The 13,488-nt window shown below is 51.1% G+C and overlaps 4 protein-coding genes across 4 annotated transcripts; 3 read left to right on the plus strand and 1 right to left on the minus strand.

Annotated features, from left to right (window-relative positions):
* Positions 1 to 1,121: 1,121 nt before the first annotated feature.
* AKAW2_21503S (putative protein kinase) lies at positions 1,122 to 3,249 on the plus strand (the record flags this gene model as incomplete). Its single annotated transcript, XM_041686334.1, has 2 exons — positions 1,122 to 2,637; positions 2,702 to 3,249. 2 exons carry the CDS (start codon positions 1,122 to 1,124, stop codon positions 3,247 to 3,249), a joined length of 2,064 nt encoding a protein of 687 aa, XP_041540329.1.
* Positions 3,250 to 5,323: 2,074 nt separating this feature from the next.
* Positions 5,324 to 7,182, plus strand: AKAW2_21504S (putative MFS transporter; the record flags this gene model as incomplete). Its single annotated transcript, XM_041686336.1, has 3 exons — positions 5,324 to 5,699; positions 5,845 to 6,091; positions 6,147 to 7,182. 3 exons carry the CDS (start codon positions 5,324 to 5,326, stop codon positions 7,180 to 7,182), a joined length of 1,659 nt encoding a protein of 552 aa, XP_041540330.1.
* A 536-nt stretch (positions 7,183 to 7,718) lies between these two features.
* AKAW2_21506S (lysophosphatidic acid acyltransferase LOA1) lies at positions 7,719 to 8,879 on the plus strand (the record flags this gene model as incomplete). The annotated part of the gene is made up of 3 exons (XM_041686337.1): positions 7,719 to 7,749; positions 7,820 to 8,060; positions 8,132 to 8,879. 3 exons carry the CDS (start codon positions 7,719 to 7,721, stop codon positions 8,877 to 8,879), a joined length of 1,020 nt encoding a protein of 339 aa, XP_041540331.1.
* A 126-nt stretch (positions 8,880 to 9,005) lies between these two features.
* On the minus strand, positions 9,006 to 13,247 carry AKAW2_21505A (uncharacterized protein; the record flags this gene model as incomplete). The annotated part of the gene is made up of 2 exons (XM_041686338.1): positions 9,006 to 11,375; positions 11,424 to 13,247. The coding sequence occupies 2 exons, from the start codon at positions 13,245 to 13,247 to the stop codon at positions 9,006 to 9,008; spliced, it is 4,194 nt and encodes a 1,397-aa protein (XP_041540332.1).
* Positions 13,248 to 13,488: the final 241 nt, after the last annotated feature.

The following is a 13,488-nucleotide window of genomic DNA, read 5'->3' on the forward strand; positions in this document are numbered from 1 at the left end:
TCGTCAGCCCCCGTTTTCACCAACAATGCAGATTGCACCCTGCAAGGAACTTATTGGTGGTACCGGGCATGGAAAATGCCAAAAGGGGGGAGACTCCTCCTACCCATTAAGTAGCGATAAGATTTATCACAGTTTAATAACCTACATTTAGGGGGGGAAACACTATCTAACCTTCAATTTTTTATCAAATTATAAATCTAGTTCAGCTTACGCAGTGTTTCTGCCAGGATTGAGATTAAGGGAGAAGGAGAGATTAGAGTATTAATATCAGGTTTGGGTGGCGCGTCCCATATCAGTGGACGATACAGCGAGGACTGCGATAGGGCCGAGGCCATGACAAGCTAACCCCAAAGCAGGCAAGATCCGGTCCTCTTCTGGTCCTTCCGCCAACGGTATTACTTAATGCGGGGTAGCGCCTTTTCCTCGTGGCGGCTAATCTCGAAGCGGCCGGTTTATCAGCTGACCCCGCCTGGATTTTTCGTTCGTTCGTTCGTTCGCCAGCGTCATCAGCGCGCCGAAAGCTACTTACTCAAGTCAAGTTCTTTGCTGGATCTGCTTTTCAGATTGGCTTTCCCTTCGCCTGCTTAAGAAGGTCTGAGGTTCTGGGATCATCTCTTCGGTGTTCCCCGCCGTCCGTTCCCTCTTCCCTGCCTTTTCTCTTCTCTCTCTTCTCCTCTTCTTCTTTCCCTCTCTCTCTCTCTCTCTCTCCCTCTTAATTTTCTTACCTTTCATTCCTTTGAACCTACCGCGATTGTTTCTGGTCCTTCCCTCAACCATATAAGGACCCCTTCCCTGCTAATGCACTGATACAACACATATCCATCCTACCCGTTCTTCTTTTCGCCCCCCAGGGCCTCCTTCAGCGCCAAGTGCCACGCGGTTTACTTTAGGTTGACCCGAGGGATTCGCATCTAGACCCCGAACTTGCCCGCTCCTAGTCCACCATATTACCCGCGACACCTCTTTCACGGGCCTTTTGTCAGCTGCAACAAAGAGGAAAGAAAACAGAAGAAGAAAAGAAAGGAAAAGACAAACAATCAGGGAAATATATACTCAAAAAAGATTTAATACAGCCAGGATAGGAACACTCAATCCATCAGCTGCCCTGTTCTTTCCGTTCGATGGTCCATTCGGATTCGGCCCAACCGACCGATAGGTCAGGATCTACCGTTCACCAACCACAGTTACACGAAGCCAACAACCCAACGGCTTCGGATGACAATGAAATTGGTGCACCTTCTGCTATAGTCCCCGGTCAAGGGAGTTTTCATACTCCTCCGCTTTACATCGAAAAATCTCCTGCAGAGGGACTGCAGGATGTAACTCTGCAGCACTACTCACACCCCCATCATCTGCCTTCGCTTCAGATTCGCACGGATCTGTCAAACGCCAGCCAGATGAGCCCGCCAAGGGAACCTGAGTCATTCGTGCATCACAGCATCTCGTCCAGCAGTCTCCCCCGGCGCACTCCAAGCCTGCGCGGTCTGTTCGCCGGCCCTCCAACCAGCGCAGGATCTTTGACTTTGTCTCCAGCCTCGCTCATATCTTCCCCTCAACTCATGGCCATGGGAGACATCACGCCTTTGCCATCGCCCATCGGTGGCATGTCGCCATGGAAACTGCCACGGCGCAATTCCCAGTCTTTGTCTCGGACGCCTTCGACAACCTCTCGCAGCGGTTCCAGTCTCGGTTTGCGACTAAGCGATTCCTCTCAAATGCTCGGTGCTTGCGAATCCCGGCCACGAAGCAGGCAATACATGCTCCCTGACAAGCTGTCCGAAACACCGATTGAGACGCCCATCGTGTCTCCGACAAAACCACGTCAAGGATCTGGGTCAAAGCATTCTCGCAACCGCAGCTTAAGCGAGTATGTACCTCCCGGTCGCGCTATCCCGGTCAAGCCACGGCCGATTGCAGTTTCAGGACCAGGAATGCCCCCGGGGATCACTGCATCTGTCAGCACCGACTCGAAGACGAACAACAACAGCAATAATCTTCATCGCGAAGAGTATCTGGCCGTCCACCGTGGGATCGCGTTGCCCACTGTCCGCCCTCCTACGCCTCCTCGCAGCAGTCGCAGTGGCTCCGATGAACGCGATGACGAACCCGTTATAACACCGTTGGCAGCTGGCCCTGATGAGATATACTCGGTACGCTCTGTGCGCACACAACAACGTCGCAAGTACCGCAAGATACGTCAGTTAGGTCAGGGAACATTCAGTCAAGTCTCCCTCGCGGCACGTATAGAAAGACGAGAAAGCGACGACGAAACCATGTTTTCCAGTCTTCAAGATGTGAATTTGGTAACACAGAAGCTTGTTGCAGTCAAGATTATCGAGTATGGACCGGCCGGTGGTGCAGATGAGGAGCGCTTGGAAGTTTCCCTCAAGCGCGAGGTAGACATACTCAAATCTGTCAATCATCCGTCGCTGGTGCAATTGAAAGCATTTGGTAGCGACGAGAAGCGCGCGCTATTGGTTCTCGACTACTGTCCCGGAGGTGACCTCTTTGACGTGGCATCGTCGAGTCCACGGCCCATGAGTCCGCAACTCATTCGTCGTATTTTTGCCGAATTGGTGGGGGCTGTGTGCTACCTGCATGCAAATTTCATTGTGCACCGCGACATCAAACTTGAGAGTGAGTATCCTTCGATTCTTTGCCCCGTTTTCAGCGATCAAGGCTGACACCTGTTCCTCTTCAGACGTGCTTGTCAACCTGCCGATGCAAGCGATAGAGACGATCACGGATTGGCGCACATACGATCGAGCCGTCATCACCCTCAGCGATCTGGGTCTGTCCCGACGAATACCCGAGCCTCCCGAAAGCCCTTTGCTTCAGACCCGTTGTGGCAGTGAGGACTACGCAGCCCCTGAGATCTTGATGGGACAGCCATATGATGGACGATCAACAGATGCTTGGGCTTTGGGAGTGTTGTTATACGCTATGATGGAAAATCGGCTCCCGTTCGACGCATTGCCGGGCACCCGAGGCGACCCTGCCAAACTCCGCGCGCGAACGCCCCACCGCATCGCACGAGTCGAGTGGTCCTGGTACCGATATGCCGACAGCGACGACGAATGGGATCCTGAAAAAGGCAAGGACCTCGAAGGCGCCCGCGATTGTGTCGAGGGGCTATTGAAACGCAATACGAAACGAAAAAGTCTGGATGAGATCGCGTCGATGTCGTGGGTTAAGGAGGCGATCGACATACCCGGCGAACTAAAGAGGGGGGATAAGGAAGTGCCATAGAGCTGGTCTCTTTTCAGTGGTTTTTTTCTCCCCTCCATTACATAACATTCTTCTCTTTTCCCTTCTTTTCTCCCCGTTCTTACCCTGCTTACTTACCATTCTTTCTTCTTTCATTTTTTCTTTCGTTTTAGACTTGCATCTTATATCTCTTTACTAACATTCGTTTACTGGCGCATCGCGACCATATATAATACCTATTATTCTTGGGTTTGGGGATGGATGAATATTGTGTCGTTGAAGACACCATGCATTGCAACATCAAGAACTGCTTACCTTACCTACTTACTTTGTCTTGTTAACTTATCTAGCATGAGCCGACGTTCACTTGGGTCTTCCGGCCCGATGATCACTATTACTGTCTGTTCGTTTCCTTTCAATGTTCACGATTATTCATACTACCAACTGTGTCAGGTTTCTAGATCCTATACCATACTATACTACCCTTTCAATAAGGCCCATTCGCTTTTTCTCTTTCTTGCGGATAACTTTACTGGTCAACAATAAGTACCACGGGCGTTGAAGAAAGAAAAGGAGAACTCACCAGTGTCACAGACAGATAAATAGGTTAACATGCAGTAATTAATTAAAGTGGTGGGCAATTTATGATATCACCCATGATCATTTCCATGCATTGCATTGATTGATTGATCGATCAATCTAAAGAATTAATTACCGAGTGCGTAGTTAGTTAATGAGGGTATGCCGGCGCACGAAGTCTGCACTATATGGTATGCCTGTCTGTCTCCTTTTCGGATTTACTAGCTCTTTATGAGTGAACTACTTGCCCGCCCGCTGTATGTACAGTCAGCGAGTATTATTGCCGATCTCGAGAGAAGGCTACGACTGATCGTACCTTGGGGAGAGGGGTGAGGAGAGGAGGGGAAGGAGGGAGGTGTTATGCAGTAAGCAATTACTACTTAATAACCGACATGATCTTGTCCAATATTCTGTCTGTCTGGGTTGATTATCACCAGGAAAGGAAATTGGTCGTGCAGGTAGAAGAGTCGGTCAGAAGTGACTATACTAGTCGTATTGATTCTCGATCGCTACATCTTTAAAATGTAGCAATCTTATAGAGGTTGAAATAATGAGCGCGGATGATCGGATGGCGGGCGGATCGGTGGCTTTCGCTTCCAGGAAGAGAAGCCGAGAAACCCCTGAAGAGAACCAATGGTTTTTTGGTTCGTTTTCTTTTCCCCCGCTGACGACGGACGGCGCGCCCGTCCAGCACAAAACCCCCCTGATTGGCTTCAGGCTGAAGGATGTGGTTTCGAGAAGACCAATAGAAAGATGTGGCCCGATCAGCAGGAAAAGTGAGTGGTTGGCCTTTTCAATCCTGCACGGTTTTGTAAGCCCTAGACTTTTGGTACTAGTAATAGATTGAACTGTTTGGACAAATGGCAGTCAGTGACTAGCTGCAACTGCAGCGGGAGTGGAGGCTGACGACAGCTGCTGGGCGGTCTGTGTGTCCTCGAATCGTATAAGATAGATAGTAGTAATCTGTCCAGTTGCTTCAGTAGTTGTTGCCTGTCCGTCGTAAGAATGTTCATGGTACGTAGGCAGATGTCCGGATGCCCGCGGGACCCAGACTCAAAAGTGGACTCGCAGATTCTTGAGGATCCAAAGCCAGAGACTGTTTGGCTATCGATTAGTCCCTTTTCTTCTCTCACACTTGCCACGTCCCAGGGTCTGATGGATTGTCTCGAAATAGGAGAAACCGACTTGGCCCCGTGGACTAGTCTCACTAATCATATAGTGTGGAGTCACCCTGCAACTGCTAAGCCCGCCGCCACGCCCCCCAATTCGAGGCCAACGACAGTCTCCCCTGTGCTGCCATTTTTAATCTTTCTGGGCGGGACCCCCCGGCAGTCTTATATGGCGCATCTCTTCCTCCCCTTCCCGGTTTCATCTCAATTTCCTTTCCCCTCTCCCCTTATCGGGGTTTTGTGGCTAGGCTGAGAGGTTCACCGCTTAATGCTCGTATTTGATCGCGTTCTTGCGCCCATATGTAATCCCGTCGTATATCCCCTTCCTCTCACTTCTCTCCCTCGACGGGCAATGGTCATTCGGAACCATGCCTCTTGAGTCCAATGAAACCCTCGATCGCGAGGATGCCCCGTTCCTCGCCTCGGGTCAAAGGCCCTCCTCCCCAGTGGAAGAGGAGTCTGGCCCGTCGGATGCAGAGAAAGAACACCTTCGGAAAACTCGCCTTCGCTTAATGTTGACCCTTTTTGCCATGATCTTGGCCGTCGAAGTCGGCATCTGCATGTCCAACGGCCCCGTCACCCGTATATACGAGTCCATCGCCTGTCGAGAATACTACGCGCAATATGATCCCACCCAGATTGGGGCCGACGGCGAGGTCCAGGAGGAATTGTGCAAAGTTAAAGCGGTCCAGCAGGATCTGGCTGCAGTGAAGGGCTATATGGAGTTCTTCGATGGCATTCTGAGTAGGTCACGACGAAGGCACCGCCGGTTCGGACGAGGCTATGTTGCATCTCTTGTTCCCTAGTCTCTACCAATTGGGCGCCTCCCTTTTGCACTTTATGCGCGACATATAGACGAGGACCCTTATTCACGTTCTTTCTCATCCAGGTGCTGTGCTAGCAATTCCATACGGCTTGTTGGCTGATCGACGGGGCCGGAAATCCACCATCTGTCTGAGCATTCCCGGTTTCGCCCTGAACTGCATTATTCAGCTGGTGGTTATGTGGCGCCCAGACGTCTTCCCTCTGCGAACTGTCTGGGCATCCTCTTTGGCTTGGTTGTTTGGCGGAGGCCCTGTTGTAGCATTTGCCATCATCTGGACAATGATGTCGGATGTGTCAACAGAAGAAGAAAGGTAGCGTGCATCAAATTCCACAACCGTTGGTGGGACTATAGCTAATGATCATCAGAGCGGCGATATTCTTCAGGTTCGGCGTGGCTAGCATGGGAGCCGATTTCGCCTCTAGTGCCGCCAGTTCCTGGTTGATGGCATTAGACCCATGGCTTCCTCTGTTGTTGGGCTGGGGTTTGGCTGTTGTTGGCATGTTCTTCGCCTTATCATTACCGGAAACGATGCGTGTAGGGTCATCGCAACCGTCTTGGAAGCAGCCGAGCATGGAGATGAGCCAAGTATCACCCGGGAACGCCGAGTATAAGGAAGTTCCCAGCAAGGAACAAGAACACGAGGTACTCAGCGATGAAGAGACCCTCCAAGGGGAAGAAGCTTCTTTCACCGCGAAAGCAGCACGACCAACCTTCTTCGCTTCGGCGAAACAACGGTCGCGAGCCTATTTCGCGCCGTATTCCTTCATTTTCAGAAACAAGCAGATCATGCTCCTCCTTACCGCGTTTCTTGTCTATCGACTGAGCCGTGGCTCGTCCTGGTTTTTGGTCCAATACATCTCCACCCGTTACAAGTGGACCCTGGCAGAAGCGAACTTCCTCATGTCATTCAAGCCGGCCTTGACCATCCCATTGTTCCTGTTCATCCTACCGGCTATTTCACGACAACTTCTCAAAACCATGAAGCCGACCCAGAAAGACCTGCAGCTCATGCGCATCAGTATTGGGCTGTTGGCGGTCGGAACGTTGGGAATCGGCCTTTCACCGAGCGTGGCGATGTTGATTCCCAGTCTGCTAGTTCAGACATCCGGGTCTGGATTTGTCTTCCTGACTCGTGCTCTCATTACCACGTTGGTGAATCGGGAAGAAACAGCCCGTCTCTTCACCATTATTGAGGTCCTGCAATCAGTGGGCAATGTCATTGCCAGTTTGTCCATCACCACAGTGTTCCAAATTGGACTGGAACTTGGAGGGGCTTGGATCGGTCTGGCCTGGATGATGACTGCGACAGCCTTCACTTTGGTAGGCGTCGCTATCTGGATGTTCCGGATTCCTTCTCGTCAGTCGGATGACAAGGTAGAGGAAGAGAATGTGGTGTTTTGAACTGGCAAGAACTGGGCGATGTACATATATAGAGTATAAGACTTTTCACTTCATGTAAATAGTAAGGCTGAGAAAGAGAAAGGAGCTTGATTGAAGTCTGTTGATGCGAGGGATGAACTACTTAGTTACTATAACTATAGACGTGGGCGGTAAGTCAACCTTCCAGCCTCGGTTTCCCAATCAGGGAAGGTGATTACCCAAGCAGGACTAGTGCGGCATTGCAGCAGCAGCTCGACATGTGAACATCTCAATTCCCATTCCTTCGTGCTGAAATCAACAAATCACTGCGCCTTTCTGCTGGTGCCGCCAACAACCCCCCCAGTCGGTTTTGAGTTGGCCGACATATATTCTCTTTGATAAGATATACTATCGATTTGCTCAGCAGGTTCCCCCGCCGCCTGCCGCGCTGACCGGACAACTTTCACCCCACGTCTTGCTTTACAAGCTTACGGCAGTCTGCTGTCAAAGTCTGGTCATGTCCAGTCTGCAATTCCACTAATCCCTCTTATCTCGTCGTCACCAAAGATCCCCTTGTCATGGAGAGATTTACCCAATTTCGCGATCGAGGTGCGTGTGCAGACCCCTTTTCTAACTCATTGAGCCCGCTTTCCATTACTGACGATGATGCGCTGTATAGGAACGGGTGTCTCACCCTTCTTCCCGACTCCTCGTCCATCGCTCAGCTACCCTCAGTGGATACTACGAATCTTCCTCTTCTGCGTCCGTCTCCCGTTCTTCATACCCGTCTGCATCGGCTACTTCCTGCTTTTTCAATGGCTCCCGATCACATCGCTGGGAAGGAAGGCCGCTCTGTGGTGTATCCTAGGCGTGCCCAGCATCTGGTGGGTTGATCTTCAAGTGGACGGAGTGAGGAAAGGGTCAGTTGCGCACCTCTCTGCAAACGTTATACTATTCTCTTAGAACATCTACTGAGCTGCTCGATTTCCAGAACTCTCAACAACGACCGGCACCAGAACCGTCTACCCGGGCCCGGATCCATCATTGCCTCCTCCTTCACCTCCCCAATTGACGCGCTCTACCTAGCCGCTGTATTTGACCCTATCTTCGTGTCCTGTTATCCCTCCACACGCGAAGTCGAACAACTATCCGTCTGGCAAGCAATTCTTCGCGCCTTCGCTCTCCCGCAAGCAAAACCCCAGCCCAAAGCCCGTACCGTCGATCTAAAAACCATCATGCGGAAGTACCCCGGCCGCCCTATTGCCTTGTTCCCTGAGTGCACGACCACCAACGGACAGGGCGTGTTGCCGCTGAGCCCCGTGCTGGCGAGCGCTCCTCACAAGACGAAGATCTTCCCTGTGGCTTTGCGGTATGAGCCTAAAGACGTGGTGACTCCGGTCCCCGGGTCGTATATTACTTTCCTGTGGAGTCTGCTGGGTCGACCGACGCATTACATTAAGGTGCGCATTGGACAGGCAGTCGTGGGTGTCGCTGCGGATGAACTGCCAACGCATGACGCTACCATGTTTGATCCTAGTGCTTCGGAAAACGGATACCCTCATGACCGAGACGATGAACGGCCCTTCAGTGAGACTTCCGTGATGGTGCTCGAAGAGCAGGTGCCGAACTATGTAGGGGATTCGCTGGCTCGCCTTGGCAGAGCCAGACGTGTAGCCGTGACGGCGCCGCAAAAGTTGGAATTTGTGAAGTTGTGGAAGAAGTCATATTGGACATGGTAATTTGCCGTCCACTACGGCTTGCAGATAGGCAGTTGCCCATAAGTAGATAATTTATCAATATTTTGGCGGAGCCACACTACATCCAATTAGCTATTCTCAATGAAACCAGCACTTGTCAGTCACTATCTAGAAGAAATGCACGTCCCTTCCAGAGTGAAACATCACCGGCAGAAGGACCTTGTCCGCGTGCAGGTCCTTGATCGCGGCGTGGAGATTCACCGGTATCTTGGCCAAGGCCATTTCAGTGAGACGGTCTTCCAAGTATTCAGCATAGTATTTATCGTAGAAAAATCGGATCCCCCAGCCAATCATCTTCAAGGTCTTGGCGGTTGATGTCAAGGTGGTACTACCATCCGGGGCTGGCTGTTTTGCCCTCGCTTGTTTGCTCTGCTGAGGCTCATCTTCGTCGTCACTGGAATCACCCCAGGAGAAGCTCTCCTTGAGGGTTTCGTGGAACCAAGTTGCGTACGTCCCTGCTTTTTGTGCATCGAGGTAATGATCAAGCATATCGCACATCACCAGCTTCTTCTTGTGCATGAAGTTGTGCCAAAACTCGACCAAACCTTTCTCGGGAACGGCATTGGAGAAATTGAACTTGTCCGTGGCGATTCGGCGGGCGTAGAATTCATTGCCGGTTCCCAGTTCCAATCGACAAAGGAACCATTGCGCCCCTGGCGTGCCGGAGAACCGTGCCAGAACCCATTCTCCAGCTATGGCGTGGAGGTTGGGTTCTGTGACAAAGTCAATCATGCGAGAAACCCGTCTCTGCTCTGCCGAAGAGCCGTAGTTTTTGAGCTTGGGCCGACTGTCACGGTCGACGTTGTCTGTTTCTTGGGAAGAAGCAGGATCCGGTGCTGGACCTTCACCATTGGTTCGTTTGTTTTGCTGGCTTTTTGGGTTCGTTGGCTGTGCATCTGCATCAGTGTCAACCCCCTGTGCGGGCGTGTTCGTGTTGGCTGGGGCGGCTTCTTTGAGGATGGTTTGCTCGATCACTTCGACCAAGTCCAGTTGCCTTTCAAGGACCTTTCGCTCACAGCAGAATGCTACCATTGTGAGAGTAAACCCAGTACTTATAGTACACCACCCATCAATCATCTCTTTGTCACTTGCGGCATTTTTGACTTTCGCACGAAGCTCTTCAGGCTGCAGCATATTGACCACAATGCGCTGAATGTCAAACACGCCCTTGATTCCAGAGCTGTTCACGACTATAGGGTTCGGGCAGATGATCTGCTCGTCACACTTGCTGATCCTAATGGCCTGCGCTCCAGATTCCTTGCTTTCACTGGGGGGTTTCTCGTTTCCAACTGACGTTTTGTTATCTCTGCGCGCGGGATCACTTTTTAAGGCCCTGCCAACAACACTCTTGATCTCAGCTTCGAATTGTTCTGCCTTCTTGGCGTTCTCTGCTGCCTTCTCTTTCTCTGCTGCCTTATCGCCCGTGAAAGGATTCCCCTTGTGAAGGTTCGGTAGCTTAACTCCCCATGACTTCTTCCTTCCGATCCCCGGAGTCCCACGTGCTTGGGGGGTCTGGGGAGTCACGGGTGTGTCGGACTTTTGCACATTCTCGTCCTGTTTCGCGTCTTCTTCCGACCTTGTTTTCCGCGCATAATCGCCAGCATTTGCCAGTGTCTCGACGAGGTCTGGGAAATCTAGAAGGCTTTCCAGATTTTGGCTATCATTTTCCCTGATGAATTTGACCATCTCTAGAAGCAAACTGATCGTTTCTTCGGTCTGCTTGAATGTTGAGACGAAGTTGCTGGCATCGAGCAGCATGTCAGTAATGCCTTTTGCGATAGTCAGGGTTTTGGTACGATCATTTCGGAAAATTCCGACGAGTTCGCCGTTTACATCGAAACGTGATTCGGTGTAGAAGGCGTCAATATTCGACGCGTACAAAGACCGGCCGCGTATAGGGCTACCATTGTACTTGCCAGTCCAGTTGAAGACAGAAACATCGTTGGAGGTAACCACCACCTCATCCATGAGCCGAGACAGGGCCTTGGTAAGGCCCTCGGCTGGGAACGCTGGGAACTGCACTCCAAGGACACCCATTAACGAGTACGCCTTATCAATAGCCTTGGTGCACTGTCGATGCGATGCCAGCATCATGACACTGTGAGCAGAGAAACGGCTCCTCTCCGTGCCATCCCACCAGCTGCTCAGGCCTTCGACGTTGCTGAACTCGGCGATTGTTTTACGATCATCCCTGATGGATTTGATTGCCTTGTGTGCGAGGGCCACAAGCAGCAGGCTTATTGTTCGCCTCACTGCCTTCTCCCGTTCCAATCCATTATAGTGCTCAGATATATCTGCCAAGATCTGTTCTCTAATGTCATGTTCCGGGTCTGTGTAGCTTGGCTTGTCCTTGAATGCTTCAACGACGAGTTGGACAGAGTAGCCGATACGAGCTCTCGCTGTTTGCTTATCCAAGTTCTTGGGCGCGGCATATCCAAATAGCCTCAGAGCCTGGATTATGCTCTCTGCACCAATAGTCTATATCGCGGTCAGACAAAAGTATTTCACACCGAATGCTTAGCTCACCTCTTCAGCCTCACCCGGTGCGACTAAACTGGTCTTTGTATTCTCAATCGTTCCATTTTCCTCTGCGGCTGCTATCACTTCCCGTACACGGTCGACAAGTTTCAGTGCCTCGGCATCGACGTAACTGAGATTCTTGGTGTAAAAGTCAATGAAAGGGCAAAAGTGATAGTAGCTCCCCAAACTGTCAACCGGTCGCGACAGCAACTTCCAGTCTGCATTGGCATAGAATGTCATTTTGCTGAGGACCAATTCCTGCAGTGTCCAGCCTCTGGTAGCCCATGTTGGCTTCCACTCTCTGACTTCGCTAAAGCGCGAGACAGGCTGACATCTAGGCGTTGTCTTCATAGCTGTACTGACCACGTCGCTATCCTCGGTGTGATCCGGTTCCCCCTCTTCATTATTGCCTTTGCTTTTGCACCACAGGTCCCATTCATCCAACCATTCCCGGTTGTCCCACGGAGTATCCAGGTGAACCAGGCAAAAGTCTGCATTTGCGTACCACTCTCCCATGCGTGCTAAAGACTCACTCAATTCAGCGTCCTGTCGCTTGTTGATACAGCAGTTATCCAGCCAGATATATCGTCTACCTGTCTCGAAGAAGGGTCTACTCTGGAAGATATCTCGCGCACGGCTGATAGACTTTTGAAGCTTCCGTGCCGACCTCCTATGCTGCAAGGCCCTAACCAAATCGTCCATCTCATAAGACAACTGGCGGTTCGATCGGTATCTCGAGATTCTGATTTTCTCTGATGCGTAATCACGCTCAGCGCGGGAGTAATTTTCCGCTGCCTGCTTGGCCCTCTCCTCTGCATCTTCTTGTTGCTTCGCTAGGCTTTGTAGACTCTTAACTTCTTTCAGGAAGTCTAGCAATTTCTGGTAGTTGGTTTGCTCCAGATCTGCCTGTCTCTTGTTTGCATTCTCAACAGTCCGCTTTTGCTTGGTATCAACCACATCTCTTTCTAGCATGGATACTCTAAGAGACGTCACGAGCAATTGCCGGATTGATGTTCCTGCATCTGGTCTCTCCTGTAACAACTTGCGCAATTTACCTGCGATTGTATTGATCTTCTGGTCGCAGAGGGCGAGAACCGCATCCACATCATTGTACCCAGTCAGCCCTCCCGGTGCCTCTTCAGCACGCTGGGCTTCGCACACAAGCGCATAGTCAATTTCTGCACCTTTCCAACTATGGGACAGCATGCAGTACTGATCTTCCTCTCCAAAGAAACCCGTATCAACCAAGTTCATGGTATCCAAGTCAAACATGCGGAGGGGGACTGAGATGTCATCTACTTGTCCACCAAATGAGCTGATCAGGATGTCGGAATCTTCGTCCATCGACTTGTCCAAGTAGTCGTTGTACAGTCTAGGCTCTGTGCTAGACCTCAGGATAAGATGAAGAAGACCTCTTAGCTTTTCGTCGTTGGAGCTATTGTCTTTTGACAGGATGCCTTTGACCTTGGCCATTTCACTGTTTGCGGATTCTCTCAGTTCCTTGGCGCCCATAACGAGGCGCGACTTCATGGCGGCATCGCGTATGCTGCCTAGGACTTCATCTCTGGTGATGACCTTTTCTGCTTCCGATGTAGAGCCGTTCGATTTGTTGTCTCTTGGTTCATTGTCGTTGCTAACGTTGCTCGTGTCGGTTGGTGGATTCCGTAGACTACCCAGCATTTCATTCGCTGAAGTGACTTGGCCTACTGTTGGAGATTCGACGACGGAGTTATCGTCGGCAGCAGGCAAGATAGATACAGAGAGCTCCTTGTCCGATGAACGTCCGCGGTCCAACGACGGTAGTTCGAACTTGTGCTTGTTCTTGAACATCTTGCTGGATTTTAGCGAACGTAGCGGCTGAGGATGGATGGCAGAGATTCACGAGAAATGTGGGAAGTGGGTTTGGCAGTCCAAAAGCCACTTTCTGATGATGGGTCAAGGAAGACCGTAGTCATCTTGCCACGTTATATTCACCAAGAAAAGCTTATCGAAGCTGTAGGCCATGCAACCGCACCTCCATCTCCGCATCGTGCTATCTGCCACTTGCAGGTCGACTGGCGGAGATATCCGA

Source organism: Aspergillus luchuensis, chromosome 2 (assembly GCF_016861625.1).
Source record: "Aspergillus luchuensis IFO 4308 DNA, chromosome 2, nearly complete sequence".
Lineage (NCBI taxonomy): Eukaryota > Fungi > Ascomycota > Eurotiomycetes > Eurotiales > Aspergillaceae > Aspergillus > Aspergillus luchuensis.